This window comes from Aotus nancymaae, unplaced genomic scaffold (assembly GCF_030222135.1).
Source record: "Aotus nancymaae isolate 86718 unplaced genomic scaffold, 86718_ANA_hifiasm-v0.15.2.pri h1tg000040l, whole genome shotgun sequence".
Taxonomy (NCBI): Eukaryota; Metazoa; Chordata; class Mammalia; order Primates; family Aotidae; genus Aotus; species Aotus nancymaae.
The window spans coordinates 29,579,899-29,600,227 of NW_026988454.1; the positions used below are offsets into that span (position 1 = coordinate 29,579,899).

Here is a 20,329-nt window from a genome sequence, read left to right on the forward strand (position 1 = left end):
TATTTGCCTGTTATAAAAATATATGATGTGGTTTATGTAAAACTTGGATTAGGTAAAATAAAGGCTAGGGAAACTATTTCATGTGTTTTCAGATACTTTCTCTGTTCCTTTGTTTTATTTGTCCTCCAAAATTGCCAGAAAATAGCATAAGTCAAATACTATTCTGTTTCTATTGAGCATACCAAATTGGAATACAATTTTATATATTTTTCAGTAGCTCCCACTGCTTTTATATTAATTTAACAGAAAACATAAGGGATTCAGAAGAAATCTTTGCAGGCACAGGGTTAAGACATAGCCCCCACGAGATGTTTCAGTGATTTGCTCAAGGCCACCGAGATCCTTGACATGGCTATTGGTTCTAAGTCAGGCTATTATTAAGGGCTCTCAGCGGTCTTCACACTGGGCCTGACACAGAACTCCTTTGCCTTCAGCGGCACACCTGGCTGCAGCCCCACCCTCCCTGCCACACCTGAGGAGTCAAGACTCTGGCGGGAGCTAGCCCAGGACAACCCGGGACACGGGGAGGCAGATTCTAGATGCAGGCTGCACGATGATGTGTGATTTTTATTTGGAAAAACCTCAAAATAGTAAATGAAGAGTAGAGAAAGTGAAGTTTAAATAAGTTAGAGATTCGTAATAGGAAGTGGACTGCAGCAGAGGCGACACGAAATTATCTGCGGAAGCCAGATGAAGCGTGTCCGAAAAGAGAGCATTTGTTACATTACGTGTTCATTCATCAAATTCACTGAGCTCCCCTTGGGATCCAGACACGGTGCTGGACACTAGGGACACACAGATACATTCAGCAGCGCCTCCGCCTTCCAAAAGCTGGCAACCCTGCAGGAAAGACGGGCCTGCAAAGAGATGAGTACCCGGGGAGTCACGGTCCAAAGTGCAAAGGCGGGGCCTGGGAGGAAGGGATCACCTGTGTCAGCAGGGGTCAGGGACGGGCTTCTGTGTTGGGGTGCACGCGAGCAAAGGAGTGCAGCCTTTATCCACAGGAGCAATCAGATACACCCCTCAAATGTGGCATTGCTGACCACCGCGCCACGAGGCGACACCGCGGTCAGATGGTTGGCTAGCGCTGTGCTGATACACAGGTGTGTGTGTGTGTGTGTGTGTGTGTGTGTGTGTGTGTGTGCTGGTGCGCCAGGAAGACACGCACGCGCCTGGAGAGGACCAGGCGGGCGGGACGGGAGGCTCGGGGGACGCGCGGGGCCCTCGGGCCGCCTTCCGCCGCCGCCCAGTGTCACCCGAGCCCCGCCTGTTTACCAGCGGCCCCGCCCGCCCTGGCCGGGCCGGGCAGGTCGGGGCGGGCGCGCTCTGAGTCACCGGAATCGAGGTGGGGCCGCCCGGAGCGGCGTCCTCGGGAGCCGCCTCCCTGCGGCCTGTTCCCTTTTGTGGCGGCGCCCGCGCTCGCGGGCCACTCTCCGCTGCCGCCCGCCCCGCGAGCTCCTCCGCCCCGCTGCGCTCCGCTCGGCCCCGCTCGGCCCCGCGCCGCCCGTCACCATGATCCGCTGCGGCCTGGCCTGCGAGCGCTGCCGCTGGATCCTGCCCCTGCTCCTGCTCAGCGCCATCGCCTTCGACATCATCGCGCTGGCCGGCCGCGGCTGGCTGCAGTCGAGCGACCACATCCAGACGTCCTCGCTGTGGTGGAGATGCTTCCACGAGGGCGGCGGCAGCGGGTCCTACGAGGACGGCTGTCAGAGCCTCATGGAGTACGGTGAGTGCCCGCCCGCCGCCGCCGCCGCCGCCGCCTCCATGAAGCCCTCGGGGCTGAGCGGCCTGCCAAAGCCGCCGCGCGTGATGGGCCCTCACAGGGTCGGGGGAGCCTGTGCTTTTCAGAATGCCTGTGTAGGGTGAGCTTGGGTTCGTGCATCTGACCTGAACCAAATGCACCAGCAGTAGCTTTGGGTGGCCAACACCAAGCTCAGAAAAAGAAAAAAAAAATTGCCCTGGTTCAAACTGTGTAGTTTTTTTCCTGGGATTTGTCGGTTACGTACGAAAGATTATTTCAGCCTTTGCAGGTTTAGATGAGTAAATATAATGAACAACGTTTCTTGGAGACCTGAAATTTCTTCCCATTTCTCTTCCTCCTGTTTCTTCTTATGATCAAAATATAAATATTGAAATAACGTGCCTTCTCGAATAACAGTGGATTCGTTTAACTTGACATAGCTGAAAGAAACTTTCTCATCAAAAAAGCCGTATCAGGCAGTTTTAGCAGTTAAAGATTTCAATAGACACCTCAGTCTTTTTACCGGTCAGACTAGTTCTTGTTAGCTCTTGCTCTAGGGAGTGTCCTTTGGTTTAAGCATGGGATTGCTGTTTAGAAAACGTAATTATTTTAATCTGATTTGAAATCTAAACAGCAAACACATTCCCTACACCCGCGAAGTGAAGCAGAGTTGACACATTTACCGTACCTGGCAGATGAAGTACTGCGTGCCATTTTCCCAGCATCGAGGAAGCGTCCCTGCTTAACTTGCTGAAAGTCTGGACTGGGGAGTGGCTCCAGTCCTAGAAGGCATTTTCTTTCACAGTGGGAAGCCCCCTCCCCTTGCCTAGGAGTGGAAGGGAATCACAGCTGGGAATCGCGGCTGGATCTACTGTGATTAGCAATGTGTGTGTGGGTGGAGATGGGGGCTGTGTGAGTCTAATACAATCTTAGAGTCAAACGGGCTTTACCTACTGGGTTTAATAGTTTTAAACGGAGAAAGCAAGCTACCCTGCCTTTTTTCATTTCTTAGTATTACCATTGACTTGATTCTTTCTTTGAAGTGGCCCAGGGCTTCCAATCCAATCCTGTTTATTTGTGTTTCCGGGGGACTGTATTAGCAGCTTGGTGCCCTTTCTTTTGTGTAATCCTTTGGAAGTTCTCAGGATGAACTTCCCCACAAAAGGAAGCATGGTCCCCATTACCCAGGTAATAAAATGTAAACACTAAAGAAAATTCCAGCTTTCCTTGCCGTTTGTGTTTTCTTCTCTGAAAACTTGACAAAACACTGTGCCAGCCCAGGTTTGTATCATCTCCAGTCTTTTAGGTTTTTAAAGGGAATTAATTTTTTTGAAATAATATACCTCTGTCTTCTAGTTAAAATGCAGCTGAACTCAGTCTGTTGTAGGGGACCTAACAGGTCTGCGTGTGTGTTTTTAAACAGACTTTGATAATTATACCCCACTCCAAAGACTAACGCAGACCCAAAGTATACACATCCTCCACCTATGAAGTAAGGTTAGTGTGCCTTCGACGGGTGGGGGGATATTGGCAGAACCCATGATCATTGACTGCCAGGACATGATTTGACCTGCAAGGCTCTGACTGTTACCACAGCCCTCTTGTGAAACATGCACAATGCCATTTTTATTTTTCTTGACTTGCAGGATGAGCTCACCTTGTTAGGGTGTGGCTGTTCCACCTTAGACTGATACAGGGCCAGTAAGCAGGGGTTTTTTTTTCCTTAGTTTGCTTGAATTTTTAATTAGAAGTCTAACATGTTAATTTTTTCATTGTAAAAAAAACACTAACCAGCGTATAGTTTTTCAATTTGACATAGAAATTGGTCCTTGGAAAAGCTTGATTTTCTAGGTGGATCTTGAAAAATCTGTTTATAATGCAGCATGACTGATTTTCAGAAATGGTAGTTTTAACAACTCAAATTAGTTATTCCTGCTACCTTTGCAAAGGTAATTAAGTGCCAGTAATGCATTACACATGGCTCTTGCTCAAGATCTGGAATCAAATCATGAATCTGGGATCTGCTGTTGTGAGGTGACTGTGGGGAGAAGAGAACAGATATGGAGCCACCAGGAGAGAGCCGCCTCTGGCCGTTGTGGTCAAAGATGAGTTTACGTGCTTGTTAGACTTCTGCCTCATTTCCTGCATGCACCTTGGCTAGTTTTGCCTCACAATTGTAGAAGTTGTGTATACTGACCCTGTAAGGCGATTATCTAGGCATCTATGAACTCGAGATTTTCAGGTAGCCTCAGTAAGGCCTTACTGAAAACCATATATTTACATGAGCTTGTACTTTATCTAAAATGAAGTAAGCAGTTTACACATACTCCCACGTACTCACAAACACAGGGTATCTTGTGCAACAAAGAATAAGGTTGATGTCGCTGATTAAAATGAGATCTCCGCATAGAGAATTGAGTGTGTACATCCATTTTGAAAACTTCTTGATGTGTACTAGGCAATAAAAATTTTGATTTACCATTGTAACGATTAAGAAAGTAGACTTTTTTTTTATTACAAAGTGTTTCAACACCTCTCTTATTAGTTGATATTCATAACAATATGTTCATTTTGGTAGTGAAGACACAGGTTATTCCTGGCAAGTACTAACAATAATCCTAATGAATATGGATGTTATATAAAGATAAATAGTTCCTTAGAACTATATAAAAAACAGATGATATATTTCACTGTTATTGACACTTTAAGAGTTTCAGATGACCAAGTCACCTCATTTTTCCTTGTAAATGAGCCAAATTATTTGCTGAATATTGTCTTTGGCATGATAGTACCAGCCTAAATTAACACCCAGCTTAAAACGCGCTTGTTTGAATTTTTTAAAAATCGTGGTTTATATTCGTCAAAACAGGAAAAGAAAATCTGTAGATTAATGATTGAAATCGTCATTCAAATTTCACCTATAAATAAAATGTGAAATTTAAATGCATGTTCACTCATACTAGTTTTGCACCGCTGGCACCTTCTTTTCCAGTTTTTAAGAAAGAATACATCAGGAGGACATTTTCAGCCTCAACTGTGTAGATTTCAAACTGCGGGCAAGCTCCAGCTTGTTCAAATGAAGAATAATGGAGACAAGTTTATGCTCCAGAGTGAAACAGGGAGTCAGTGAGGATTTGCATTGAATCCAAACTGAGAAGTGCAGAGCCGCTGTTTTTGTTGTTGTTTTAACCAGAGACGCCCTTTGCATTCTGCAGAATGCATCGATTTTTTTTTTAACATGAAATCACCATTGGACAAGTCAAAGAATCAGGATTATATGAAATAGTTTTAGGTCATTTAGCCCTGTGACTCTCAGATGTACAAGAAATAAGAAAAGTAAGTACGAGTCAATAGTTTACATTAGGCTAAATTCCTCTTAACCCTGAGGCCACAGACTGTTACTCCCACTGATTCTACATTATGGTGAGTTCTGTAATTGTTTTCTTATGTATTATACAGTGTAATAATACTAGAAATAAAGTACGTAATAAAGGTAATGCACTTGAATCATCCCCAAACCACCCCCCGACCCCAGTCTGTGAAAAAACTTTCTTCCATGAAATCGGTCCCTGATGCCAAAAAGGTTGGGGACCGCTTATTGAAAAGACTTAAATTTGAGATTATGGTTTTTTTTGGTGGGGAGTGGGATAGAGAAAGGTATTAAACTCTTCCTGGCCGGGTGCAGTGGTTCATACCTGTAATTCCAGCACTTTGGGAGGCCAAGGCGGACAGATCACTTGAGGTCAGGCGTTCGAAACCAGCCTGGCCAACATGGTGAAACCCCATCTCTACTAAAAATACAAAAAAATTAGAGGGTCATGGGGGTGGGCACCTGCAATCCCATCTACTTGGGAGGCTGAGGCAGGAGAATTGCTTGAACCCAGGAGGCAGAGGTTGCAGTGAGCCAAGATCACGCCACTGTACTCCAGCCTGGGTGACAGAGCGAGACTGTCTCCAAAAAAATAAAATAAAATAAAAACTATTCCTAATTTATGAAATTAGGCATTAGCAGACAGATTACTCTTTGCATGGGCATGTATGCATTCGAGTCCTTACACAGCAAAAAAAAAAAAAAAAAAAAGTTGGTCACTTTATTGATTTAATAATTTTTAAATGTAGGTATGATTTGTAAACTCTAGACGTTTCAGACCCAGTAATCTAGTCCAGGCCACTCATTCCTCATGTGCCTCACTCAGCAGTAGCCACCCCAGAGAGCCTCAGTTCCTTCTCAGTGTCCCCTAACTTGTGTTTGTCCTATAAAGGGGCACAGACTCCTGGGATGTTATAATTAAAACGGAATTAAAGTACACTGGAGTCAAGCTTTTGCCAAAGCCTGCACCCATCCACAGCACCCATGACTAAGCTCCGCCCCTTATTCAGCAACTTACTTCTGTTCCCTGGATAATACGGTTTGTTTCCAAGTACTTCTCTTAAACTGACAAAGCAGTGTAATTCCTACTTTCCAGCCTTCTTTCATTGACAGATGTTCAAATATTTGAGGGTAGATCCCAAATTCGCTAGTAGTTATCTTGTCTTCAGATCGTTTACTGTTTTCACCCCTTCCTGTATAGAATGGCTTCTCCCCTCGTTGCTTAGATAAATCCTCTAAAAGAAGGTTACTAAGGGTTAAAGTAACAGAGCAATGGAGTAATCAGTTTCAGGAGACCACGCAGAGTATGTAAAGAATTTCACACCAACTGTGGAATGCTCTCCCATGTATTCTCCCTGCCATCTCTCTGTTGAGCCATTTAACTGCCTTCCTGAACTTCTGCAGAACGGTGTCTTTTTATGCAAATTTTTGGGGGCCTGCTCTTAGTTGTCCTCTAGATTTTTGCGGCTTAAATTGCGTAAACGAGCCACAGCAGAATTATGTGTGTGTTTGTGGGACATCCAGTGTCTGCTGCCGGCTTACTAAACTGGAATCTGCATTTTAACTACTTCCCAGAGGAGGCAAGGATTTTTAAGTTTCCAAAGCACCAGCCAAATCACTGTGGATTACCTCCTCATTGAATATGCAAAACTATGTTTTTGAATATATCATTCTCTCATGGTTACATTTAGTTGTAGGTAGGATCTTTTTTATTTTTTGAACTGTGGTTTTATCCAGTTTTCAGTTTTGTCTGTGTTTGGCTTCAAGAGACTTATAGAAACAATGTGAAGAAATGTGACAAAATCTTGGATGATACAGAATCTTTGGTATTATTGACAGATGTTCTGTATTCTGGAAAGGGACTGGACTCTGGTTGGGTGCCACATTGGTGTCACAGGGCATCGAGTAAGATGGTAGGCCACGTTTAAAACTACCGAAGAATGCGGCAGATTCGTTAAGAGGAGGACGGACTACCTTTGCGGGAGAAATTAGTGATAGTCTCCGAAGTCTTACCAACAATATAAAAAATATTAACAATGTTCTTCTTGCCTTAAAAGTTTATTTTCTTTTCTCAAGCTTCAGTTTATCATTTCTAGCTTGACCTCTTTTTTGAGACAGTCTCTCTCTGTGGCCCAGGCTGGAGCGCAGTGGCGCGATCTCAACTCACCTCAACCTCTGCCTCCCAGGTTCAAGCAATTCTCATGCCTCAGCCTTCTGAGTAGCTGGGACTACAGCTGTGTGCCACCACACCTAGTTAATTTTTGTTTTTTCAGTAGAGACAGGGTTTCACCATGTTGGCCAGGCTGGTCTCGAACTCCCGATCTCACGTGATTCACCTGTCTTGGCCTCCTGAAGTGCTGGGCTTACAGGCATGAGTCATCGTGGCTGGTCTATTTCTAGCTTGACATTTAAGGTATTTATTTTTTTCTGTTTTTTTTTTTGCTCTTCTGGTTGATCTTACTGGCCTTTTCCTAGCTGTATTTTCCTTGCAGCATTTTGGGGTTTTTTTTGTATGTAATTTCTGGAAAAAAACATAACATGTTTTCTCATACAAAAAACTTAAAAACACTTCCTAGGAGTTTTGTTAGTGACCATTAAATGGTTTCCGTGTTCTTGATTTAATGTTGAATCTTTGCAAGGACTAGCAAACTTTAATAAGCTATTGTTCATCTAATGAATATCACTTAAAATTGGATTTATAATGCTGCTGATTTCTTTGATTACATGAACTTTTCCAAGTGGTACTTAGAAAATAAAGTTAGGACATATAATATATTACGTATATAAAACACCAAATTGATCTTTCCTTAAGAAAATAAACAAAAACATTCCTACATGGAAACGCAGCATCTGTTTACCTGGAGTACTGAATGCTTTTGTGGTCTCAGTCCAGAGGATGACAGTTGAAAATGAGAATCCTTTCTGCTCTCTCCCATACACTTACACACACACACACACACACACACACACACACGTTTGGTATATAAAATAGTAATGAAAGACAAACTTGCGTTCATATTAAAGATGGATAGCCTGCCTTTGAAAAACTGAGGACCATCTATTGAATCACGAAAGATGTAGCTTTAGGACAATTTCTAAAAATTGATATTTTCCAGTGGGGTTGGCAAATAGGGTATAAGTTAGACCATGATATAATATAAAAATATAAACAGCTCCCAAAGGGTTTGGTCAGTTTGTAGATATTAGGCTTGTTCTGGGTAACTAAGTGAGACTACAGCTACCTAGGGCATAAAGTTATTAACTTTTCTATCTTCACATCTGATACTCACCTTCTCAGACAAAACAGTGGGCTGGGAGGACCCTGCTCAGACCTGATGTGGTCTAAACAGTCATTGACATGAGAAGGCAGATTGCTTTACTTGAAGACATCTGTTATTCATTAGTCAAGATCTTTAGGAACTCTGCCAAGATTTCGGTCTTAAATGATAGTTAAGTGATTCAATGTGGGTGTTTCTGTGATGCAAGGAGCAGGTTTTACATGTTCTAATTCCAAGGCAGTCTTTCTCAAGACAAAATGTTGTTTAATTTTCCATTTTGATTTTCTCTAGACTCAGCACTTGAAATAAGCAAGACATTCACTGAATTGTTTTAACATAGCATGGAGAAAGATCTTAAAATATTCCTATATTTATGTTCACCTGTTGGCTTTAGGTTAGGTGAATTCGCTTACCATTTCTTTGGTTTAATTCCTTCCAAGCACTTGAAACTAAGCATAAATTATACTTCAGCTATAAAGTTACATGAAATATAATAGTAATAATCTTTTTATGTTAATTTTCCTCAAATAAGTAAAATTATTAATATTACTCCTTATAGAAATATTATATGTCATTTATTTAGCTAGACTTTTCAAACCTTTGTGATTATAAAAGTTTAGTTACTAAAATAGGTTCGTTAGGAAGTTTTGCCTGTTTTTATTGAAAACTCACATTCTCCTATGCAATTTTTAAATTACGTTTGCATTCTTTTACATGCATATATAGATATATTTCATTGCAAAGTTTCAAACTTGTGAACTCAAAACATAAAAATTTTTTGCTTATTTGATTTAACTATTGGATTTAATTGAACTTAACGATTAGCAGTGGCCATTTAAAAAAGTCTAAAGAATGAGATTGTAATTGACAGTGGGTCACATGCGTAAAGCTGTACACTCCTTTTTGGTAGTGCTGCATCTGTTTTAATAAGGACTTTAATCATCTAAGTTGTCCTCAAACTTTATGGATATAAGAAACATGACTAAAATGCAGATTCTTGGGTGCTGTCTGCCAGCTCTGATTCAGTAGGTCTGGAGGGAGGCACAGGAATCAGTATCTTTTCTTTTTTTTTTTGAGACAGAGTCTCAGTCTGTCGCCAGGCGCCAGGCTGGAATGCAGTGGCACGATCTCGGTTCACTGCAACCTCCGCCTACTGGGTTCAAGCAATTCTCCTGCCTCAGCCTCCCAAGTAGCTGGGACTACAGGCGTGCGCCACCATGCCCGGCTAATTTTGTATTTTAGTAGAGACGGGGTTTCACCATGTTGGCCAGGATGGTCTCGATCTCGTGACCTCGTGATCCGCCCGCCTCGGCTCCGAAAGTGCTGGGATTACAGGCATGAGCCACTGCGCCCGGCAGGAATCAGTATCTTTTTAAGCACGGCCTGTTTTGCCTCTGTGGTCTGTGGGCTATACTTTGAGAGGTCTGATTAATTCATGTTCTTTCCAAAGCACGGTCTCTGTTCTCTTAAAAGTTATGTTACTTGGCCGGGCGCGGTGGCTCAAGCCTGTAATCCCAGCACTTTGGGAGGCCGAGGCGGGTGGATCACGAGGTCAAGAGATCGAGACCATCCTGGTCAACATAGTGAAACCCCGTCTCTACTAATACAAAAAATTAGCTGGGCATGGTGGCGCGTGCCTGTAGTCCCAGCTACTCAGGAGGCTGAGGCAGGAGAATTGCCTGAACCCAGGAGGCGGAGGTTGCGGTGAGCCGAGATCGCGCCATTGCACTCCAGCCTGGGTATCAAGAGCGAAACTCCGTCTCAAAAAAAAAAAAAAAAAAAAAAAAAAGTTATGTTACTTGAAGAACAAGGCAAAAGTGAGAAAAGAGACTTATTGAGTTTCACATTTTGGCTTTCCTTTTCCTTTCTATTTTAAAATAAATGTTCCCATTTTAACCTTATCTCTAAAATCGCTCAGTGGTCTGACAGGAAGAGCTGGAAGATTTGGAGGAAAGTAATAAAAATTGTCCATATAAAACTCGGCCCAATCAGGTACGGTCTCACCACTATCCTGACCTAATTCGTGTGAAAAGTGTTCCTGGGACAGAAAAGTGTTTCATCTCCTTAATAATCTATTGAGCCCCAGTCATTCATGAATCTAGAAGACCTGGAAGGTGCATGGGAGTTGGAGAAGGGCACGTGGAGCCTTAGTTCAGGTCTGTCTCTAACAGGCGAAGAGAGAAAAATGCATCAGATGGTGGAGAAACAGTCTTTATGGGATGCTGCAGAACCTTGCGAATGCAGAAGAAAATAACAACACGAGGTATCGGAGAAAAGTCACAGGGACACAGGAGGAATGTTTTGAGTTGCGAAGGCTGGGGAGTTAGTAACTGATACTACAGTGGTGTGCTTTCTTCCTCACCGTCATCTTGGGACAGGCATTTTTAGCCTTGGTTAACAGATGCAGAGACCGGAGTATGGCCAACAGGGGCAGGGGCAGAGGCAGGGTAGAAACGAGGTCCCACAGCTCCAACACCCTTGCTCTTTGTGCCAGCTCATATCTTTGCCTCACCTTGACCAGTCAAACGACCTAGAATTAAGTGAGGACAAATACTGTCAGCTGTGCTGTGTTACAGAGTAAGGGTAACGCCAAGGCGGAGGGTATGTGACTCATGACTCTCCTTTTCAAATGCAGTGAAGGCTAATAGGTTAAGCGTGCATGATCTTCCACGAGCAAATGAATGGACAGACTAAAGTGGCATATCCATACCATAGAATATTAACCAGGCATAAAAAAGAATGAAGTGTTGATCGATGCTATAACATGACGAACTGCATCATACTATACTCAGTGAAAGAAGCCAGTCACAAAAGGACACATAATATATGATATTCTATTTATGTGAAAGGTCCAAAAGCGGCAAATTTATAGAGACAGAAAGTCGATTTGTGGTTGCCAGAAGCTGGAGGAAGAGGGGAGGGAGGGTGGCTGCTAATGACATGGGGTTTCTTTCTGGGGTGATGAAAATATTCTGGATTGTTAGTGGAGATGGTTGCACAAAGCTGTAAATATAGTAAAAACCACTGAATTATACACTTTAAAAGGGCAAACTTTATAGCATGTAAATTATATCTTTTAAAAAGTTATGTTTTGGATTCAAACAGGCTGAACTCAAATTCTGTCTAAACCATTTACTAGCTGTGTGGCTATGGGCAGGCTCTTTGAACTCTAGGTATATCCTTCATTTATAAAATAGAAACAATAGCGGTATGCACCTTAAGCAGTTATTATGAGATTTATACTACTCAGGTAATGGGTACACTAAAATCTTCACCATCATACAATTCATCCATGTAACCAAAAACCACTTGTACCCCCAAAACTACTGAAATTAAAAAAAATATATAAATGAAAACCAAATAGCCAGGCATGGTGATGCACACCTGTAATCCCAGCTACTCAGGAGGCTGAGGCAGGAGAGTCGCATGAACCCGGGAGGTAGAGGTTGCAGTGAGTCGAGATCGTACCACTGCACTCCAGCCTGGGTGACAGAGTGAGACTCTGTCTTAAAAATAAATAAATAAATAATAAAATGGGAAAAAAAAGTTGTTGTGAGGATTCTGTGAGCTAACGCATGTTCTGAATGTTATGAGGTATTACTGCTAGAGGAAAGGTTGTGTGTGAAGAGATTTTAACACTCAGTGCGGGTTGAACAATAGGCATTGTTGACTAGAATCACTCGTGTGGAGAGCATGGATCTCTGTATTTCCTCAGTGCGGAATAGAATGACCCACGGCTGGAGGTGCGCATTAGGCCTTAAACCTAGAACTTGATTTCCATCACATCCTGATTTTTTTTTTTTTAGGGGAAAGATAGATAAATAAGATCTCTTGTGCAACACATTTTGAATACCTAAGAAATTAAAATTTAGGCAGAAATTTAGAAGAGTAGTTTGCTTCCGAGCTGGTTACACGGTCAGAGCTACTTCTCCACACTTAAACTGTTTTATTTAACACCTCGGCCTAGACATCAATATATTTTTTCAATGATAATTTTTGCACATAACCAAACATTAATATGAAACAAAGATCCCTTAAAGGTATTTAAAACATTTCCTAAAGAGTGTATAATTTGACTGTTCAGTACCAAAAATGTTGTTTATTAGGATCGTGTTGAGTTAGAACCTGGGTGAACCTTATAAATATACCCATTATGTGGCAAACTTATTACATGAAAAACAGCTTAATGAAGTTTGACTTTCATTTCAGAGATGTAAACTTTTGCCAAAAACTAGAGGAGGGGAGAAGGCGTTTCTGAGTCTCAGTATATTAATCTCTTACATATTAATTGCCTGTTCTTCTCTTGAAATATGGAGATGCTTAAGTATTGTCAAAAGAAAAACTGTCCCTCCATCCAAACATAACTAGTAGGGGAAAAAAGCACAAAACCCTATTGATACTGTGATAAGTAATTTCTAAGCTTGGTATGTCTGTCTTGTTAATTGCTGTTTCTTTCATTTCTTGCAGCGTGGGGTAGAGCAGCAGCTGCCATGCTCTTCTGTGGCTTCATCATCCTGGTGATCTGTTTCATCCTCTCCTTCTTCGCCCTCTGTGGACCCCAGATGCTTGTCTTCCTAAGAGTGATTGGAGGTCTCCTTGCCTTGGCTGGTAAGACTATGTGTCAGCAAGTCTTCATTTATGTCTTCAGTAGGCATCAACTTAGTAATGGTCAACTCCACAAAGAAGACCCATGACAATTACAGTTTCTAACCTGTTCTCAGAAAATGTATCATCAAGGGCAGAAGTGACAGAGGAAAGATGTGTTTTAAGATCTCGGTCTCTTTCCTCCTGTGCCTTGGGCAGTGTTTTGTACTCCCTACCCAAGTGACCAGGGTGTCACTGACTCCTCTACCCAATAAACTAGGCTGTGTCAGCCCTGGAAAAGCGGTGATCTCCATAGGGGTCCCCAGACCTGGCCTGCTGTGAGCCCCCTGCCAAGGAGGCCTGAATGCTCCTGAACCATTTCCCTTGTGGAAAGAGTCTTGTGATCTTATGATGTGGGTCCTGAAATGGTGTTCTGCTGTGAGATAGAAGACCCTGGGAGGGGCCAGAACTGGAATCTGTAGCATGGGGCCTGTGTGAGGAGATAGAGGTCCAGGCACAGGTGATGTGAAGAAATGTAGTTATTCAGGTGTGCAGGACCAGGGTGAACACTTACTGATGGAAGACGAACTAGGATTTTAGGAGATGAATTATTGGAAATTTTAGTCAGGTACCTGGCACTAGGGAAATCTGTCAAAGGGGGAGGACCCTAGCCACAGAGCTAGATTCAGAAGTAAAACTGGACATTCTGAGGAGGGAGCAAGAGAAGGTGCTGAGAGCAGCAAAGTGAGGCCACAGGTCATTTCTTAACACACCAGTTTAGGCTTACCGAACCAAAACAGAAAATCAAGCTACAGACCTGAGGCACAAATACGAAGTGAGCAGATGGTCTTGGAAACAGGTCAGAAGCCTTATGACTAGAAGGGGTCTATATGAACACACATTACCCAAGAGGAAGGCCACTTTGTGCTGGTTCCCTGAGCTTAGAAGAGTTAAGCTGGCAGAGCTGTAGGCAACACAGATGAGTGGGAAGCCAGGAGGAGTGCCTCAGAGAACCGGCTGGTACAGACACAGTCTGGCTGTCTTCATGGCACATTTGGCAGTTTCTCTGGATTAAAAATAAAGTTTACTTCCTGATCCTCATATTTTCAAAGTTTGCTTTTGAATAATATTTTAAAATCAGAAATGACTTGGAATCACAAAAGATGTAAAGAGCCTGGTTGATGCCCACCTTCATTTCTACTTGGTTATTTTTGTAGTTCAAATTTATGAGACCCTAGCAAAGAAACACATTAGATATATCTTCCTTTCACATGTCTTAGAAAACTCCTGTAGATGCCAGTTTAAATCACTATTAGAAATCACACACTAAGACCAGGTGTGGTGGCTCATTCCTATAATCATAGAACTTTGGTAAGCTGAGGCGGGCGGATCACTTGAGGTCAGGAGTTCGAGACCAGTCTGGCCAACATGGTGAAACCCTGTTTCTACTAAAAGTACAAAAATTAGCTGGGCTTGGTGTGCACACCTGTAATCCCAGCTACGTGGGAGGCTGAGGCAGGACAGTCAATTGAACCTGGGAGATGGAGGTTGCAGTGAGCCAAGATTGCCTTGCTGTACTCCAGTCTGGGTGACAGAGCAAGATTCCACCTCAAACAAAAAAAAAAAAAAAAAAAGAAAAAGAAAGAAAAAGAAATGACACACTAAGACATTAATGTTAGTTGAAAAATCCTAGTAAATACTATATGACCCAGCGTTCCACTCCTAGGTATATATCCAAAAGAATTAAAAACAAGAACTTAAAGATACTTGTAACCCATGTTTCCAGCAACACTATTCACTACATCCAAAAGGTGGAAAAACCAAAGTGTCCATGGACAGATGGATGGACGGACAGATGGATGGACAAAAAAAATGTGTATATACCTACAGTGGAATATTATTCAGCCACAAAAAGGAATGAAATTTTGATACATGCTACAACATGATGGACCTTGAAAACATTATGCTAAGTGAAATAAGCCTGGAACAGAAGGACAAATATATTATTCCATTTACATGAGCTACCTGGAATAGGCAAATTTACAGAGACAGGGAGTAGAATAAAAGTTACCAGGGGCTGCGGGGAGGGAAGAATGGGGAGTTATTTTTTAAGAGATACTGAGTTTATGTATGGATGAAAAAGTTTTGGTTATAGATAGCAGTAATGGTTACACAATATTGTGACTTTATTTAATGCCACTGATTGTACACTTAGAGTGAACAATTAAAAGTGAACATGATACATTTTATGTATATTTTACCAGAATAAAAAAAATCCCAGTAAAACTCTGTCATTCGTTGCTGTCACATAGCATTAAAACAAAAAGATCTAGCAATGGCCATCCACAGTGACAGGGTAGCAGAGTTATTGTTGTAAAGAAAATTGGTTCAGTGAACTTCAACAGATTTACAGCTTAACAATCAGCTTAACCCAGTGTTTTCATTTTGTAATTTGATACTCATTCTTCCCTTTAGTCAGTATGAAAAATAGAATAGAAAATGTATTCAGAAGAATAAAACGTCTAGAAATCTGAACACATTTTTAGTGGTAATGTACAATAAGGCCTATCTGACTTTTAAGATATGTTTCATAGAAACAGTTATTTTAAATTTTTGTATATTCTTATATTAAACATCAGAAAAATTGAATACTGATACAATTTAAATTTTGCAGAAATTCATCCAAACTTTTATAAAGACTTCATAGATGATGAGCCAGAAAGGATAAATAGCAACATTTAATATTTATTACTAAAACAATCAGAAGTCATCGTAGAGAAGCATTGCTTTTGTGCCTTACACAGTGTGTGGTGGCAAATGACAAACTTAAGTAGTAAGAGTTTGCTATTTAAAGCATACCAGAAGTAGATAAGTATTTAAGATTTGCCCCAAGGTTGTCCTTTGCAAATTGCAAGAGAAGAGGAATGTTTTAGTTGAATTAAGAATTAGAAGCAACAAATGAAGATACGGAAACATCTATAGCCTTTCTAGCAGTAAAAAAGAAAAAAAAGAAAACGACTTCAGGGTACATCTGTGGAGCTGTAGAAAAGAATTTAGATGGTAGAGGACTACCATCGGATTCCCTGATACCTTCCTGGAGGCCACAGCCACTTGGTCCCTCCTTGTGGAGGGTAGTGTCTTATGGTTAAAAAGCTAAAATCTATTCAGACCTTTTGACATGGCAATGCACATATAAATATTAAGTTAAAAGGGTGCAGAACACACATGTATATACTCATTGTAGCTTTATAAAATTATGCATGTCCATTGAAAAAAACCACGGAAGTAGACTCAATAATGTTCATTTTATTTGAAATTGCTTAAATACTATTAGAAAGATGAATAACTGTACTAATGTGATCGTTATACCAGAGTTTAGAAATCTTCACGTTTTGCTTTCCACACCCTCACACACACCTCCCTAAGCACTGTGATCACTTGCTGCTTTTCCTTCTCCTGTCCCCACCGTACCTCCTCATGCCCTTCCCCCTGCCCGCCCTCCATGTCTATTTCCTCTTCAGATTCTCACGTCCTCTGCAGGCTTTTCTGGGGATTTTCCCTTGACCATTCTCAATATTAATTCATTGTTTCATTTACTTATTGAATGAATATTCCAGTGATGTGTTACTGAATATCGAGTCATGTGTGCACACCTGTGTGTGTATATATACAAATATATGTAATTTTTGCTAATATTGAACATATTAAGTATGTGTGTGGTATAGGAAACACAAAGATGAAAAAAATGGTTTGTTCTTTACCATCCTGCTTTCTGTTGTATGCCACAGTTTTGCACTGTTTTGCTTTAGTATATATAATGCTTATGTAATATAGAATGGTTCTCCAATTATCTTCTGTGGGTTTTTCACCTATCTGGCATGTGTGTGTGATATTGCTCAGTGCCAGGCATCTCTTACACACAGTAGTCAAGAATCCTTTTTGGCCTGTGCTTACCTAGATTCCTTCTGCCTCCAGGTAGATTTTATACTTATTTTAAGGCAGAAACTTGGTGGAAGGAGTTAATCTGTCATTACTGTGTATTCATTCTTCATGTATATATGCATTCATAGCTTGGGATTTTTTTCTTCCCTTTAGCTGTGTTCCAGATCATCTCCCTGGTAATTTACCCCGTGAAGTACACCCAGACCTTCGACCTTCACGCCAACCCCGCTGTCACTTACATCTACAACTGGGCCTATGGCTTTGGGTGGGCAGCCACGATTATCCTGATCGGCTGTGCCTTCTTCTTCTGCTGCCTCCCAAACTACGAAGATGACCTCCTGGGCAATGCCAAGCCTAGGTACTTCTACACCTCTGCCTAACTTGAGAAAATCACTGCTGCTGAGATGGACTCCAGAGAGGAAACTGTTTCTCCAGGCGACTTTGAACCCATTTTTTTTTGCAGTGTTTTTATTAGTAAACCAGTCAAAAATGCTAAAATAATTTGGGAGAAAATATTTTTTAAGTAGTGTTATAGTTTCATGTTCATCTTTTATTACGTTTTGTGAAGTTGTGTCTTTTCACTAATTACACAATATTTAACTAATTTCACAATATTTCCTTTTATCTATCCATAACATTTATACTATATTTGTAAGAGAATATGAACATGAATGTTAACACTTCATAAGGTAAAAATGAGGTTTCCAAGATTTAATAATCTGATCAAGTCCTTGTTATTTCCAGATAGAATGGATTGGGTCTGCTAAGGTCTAAGGAAAAGAGGAAGATAATGTTAAAAATTGTCAACGACTCAACAGTCTAAAAGAAATGCAAAAAAAAAAAAAAAGTTTTTTTTCAAGCCTTCAAACTATTAAAGGAAAGCAAAAGAGTTTCCTAAATGCATATCGGTTGTGAGAATTTCTCATTAATATCCTGAATAATTCATTTTTGCTAAGCTTCATGTTGACTCGATATGTCATCTAGGAAAGTATTGTTTCGTGGTCCAAACCTGTTGCTGTAGTTAGTAAGGCTTTCTTTTAAGTGTGAAAAATTTAGATGAAACTGTGTCTTTTAAAGTTCTTTATAGGGTTAGGGTGTGGGAAAATGCTATATTAAGAAATCTGTAGTGTTTTGTGTTTATATGTTCAGAACCAGAGTAGACTGGATTGAAAGATGGACTGGGTCTAATTTATCATGACTGATAGATCCGGTTAGGATGTATAGTAAAGCATTAGGAGGGCCATGCCTGTCACAAAAGTGCCACTAAAACAGCCTCAGGAGAATAAATGGCTCGCTTTTCTAAATCTCAGGTTTATCTGGGCTCTATCATATACACAGGCTTCTGATAGTTGCAACTGTTTAGCAGAAACCTACATATAGTTAAGATCCTGGTCTTTCTTGGTAAACATATTTACAATGTTTGATGTAAAACGTGCCACAGGAGAATTTGGGGATTTGAGTTTCTCTGAATAGCATATGTATGATGCATCAGATGGGTTATTACGATTTTTTACCATTTCTACTTACATAATGAAAACCCATTCATTTTAAATATCACATTATTATTTTGTAAGTTGTGGAAAAAGCCAATTGTAGTTTGCATTATGAAGTTTTCCCAATAAACCAGGTATTCTAAACTTGTTTCCAGTTTGTAGTTTTTCTTTTTTCAAATCTGGGGAAGGGAATTCAGAAAAAAAAATGGGTAACAAGAACATGGGATATAACAAAAAGTGGGTTTTTGTTTGTTTTTCAGTTTTAAGAGCCTTGCTCATTTTAGGTGTCCAAAACCGATTTGTGAGTGGAGGTTAATGAATTCTAATAGCCTACCCCCTGAACTTTTTCCTCAATAAACAATACCCTATATACATATTAAACAATATCTCTACAGTGCCACTAACCACAGGAAAATGGACTAAGAGACTTCTGGTAGGTTCAGACACCCGGGGGCCATTTGTGCAGTTTCGCTGAAGCCTCCTCCTTGTGATGGGGTCCCCTTCCATTCAGGCAGTGGGGTAGCAGCCTCTTTTCTTCCTGCCCACCTTCCCATTTTATCATTATTTTTTCCATCATAGGTCATAGGTTACTTTCACTATGGTGTATGTCAGTATGAGGATGGGTACAGAGTGGCTGAGTGAGAGAATGGAAATAAATCTCCCTAGGGCTACTGTTGGCCAGCTAGTCCTTGGCAGCGAATTTTTCTATTCAAAATGCGAGGTGAATGCTTCTCATAAATATAGACAAATGTAATCTCGGTGATTATACCAAAATTGAAAACAGAAACCCACACAACTATGCCATGACTGGTGGAGAATTTGAAGTGGTAATTAAAAATGTTAAAAATTCTGGAGATTCAATCCAAGATGGCCGCTTAGGAGGAAGTCGGGATTGCAGCTCCGAGAGAAGGCGCAGAGGGTGAGTGGATGCCGCATTTCCAGATGGATTTTAACTGCCCACAGACCAGGAGATTCACAGGAGGAGAAGTCCCACGGGTCGCCAGCGCTGCTGGTTTGAGCAGCGTGGCCGCTCAGCCTACACCCTGGGGCAGGGGGCAGCGGCTTCTTATGCAGAGCGAGAGAGACTGAGTTCCCTCTGAGCCAGCAAGGGGAGCTGAAGCAGGGAGTCAAGCTAGGAGACTCCTGGGCAAGGGCGCGCCACGAATCTCAGTGCCGCTGCTTCGGCTGACGCAGCGGCACACAGGGCAGCGGATTTTAACTGCCCACAGACCAGGAGATTCACAGGCGGAGAAGCTCCACGGGTTCCCAGCGCCGCTGGTTGGACCGGAGCAGCCGCTCGGCCTGCACCGGGGGCAGGGAGCAGCAGCTCCTTGAGCAAAGTGAACGAGGAGCAGCAGCTCCTTGAGCAAAGTGAACGAGACTGTGTCCCCTCTGGGCCAGCAAGGGGAGCTGAGGCAGGGAGTCAAGCCAAGAGATTCCCGGGCAAAGAGGGCCCCACTGGAAACACGGCTGAACCCGGGATGGTCCAGCTCTGTGGGGGAGGGGCGTCTTCCATTGGGAAACACCCTGCAGTTCCCAGGGCAATTTGCCGTAACCAAGACAACCAGCCACTACAGAGACTCTGTCACTACAGGGGTGGGCCAGCATAGCGGAAGCAGTTCTAACTACACCCATATAAACAGGACTGCAGGGAAGCTCACACGGAAGCTGGGCAGAGCCCACAGCAGCTCAGCGAAGCCTCTGCAGGCTGAGTGTGACTAGACTGCCACCTTGTGGGCAGGGAAAATGGCAGCAACACAGCTGAAAAGCATAAAGCCCAAACTCCCTGGGCCAGAACACCTGGGGGGAAGAAAAGGGGGTTTATGAGTTCAGCTGCTGCAGACTTAAAATTACCAAAATCAGAAAGACAGCAACTACAAAGTCGATAGGTGGATAAATCCACAAAGATGGGAAGAAACCA

The 20,329-nt window shown here is 42.0% G+C and overlaps 1 protein-coding gene across 1 annotated transcript; it reads left to right on the top strand.

Annotated features, from left to right (window-relative positions):
- Positions 1-1,512: 1,512 nt before the first annotated feature.
- On the top strand, positions 1,513-18,556 carry PERP (p53 apoptosis effector related to PMP22). The gene is made up of 3 exons (XM_064360643.1): positions 1,513-1,726; positions 12,857-12,997; positions 17,069-18,556. Exons 1-3 carry the CDS (start codon positions 1,513-1,515, stop codon positions 17,293-17,295), a joined length of 582 nt encoding a protein of 193 aa, XP_064216713.1. The 3' UTR covers positions 17,296-18,556.
- Positions 18,557-20,329: the final 1,773 nt, after the last annotated feature.

Bases quoted from the DNA above. Each gene is read 5' to 3' on its own strand.
- PERP (XM_064360643.1), top strand. From the start codon at position 1,513: ATGATCCGCTGCGGCCTGGCCTGCGAGCGCTGCCGCTGGATCCTGCCC. The intron at 1,727-12,856 runs GTGAGTGCCCGC...CATTTCTTGCAG, and splicing joins TCAGAGCCTCATGGAGTACG to CGTGGGGTAGAGCAGCAGCT. The intron at 12,998-17,068 runs GTAAGACTATGT...TCTTCCCTTTAG, and splicing joins AGGTCTCCTTGCCTTGGCTG to CTGTGTTCCAGATCATCTCC.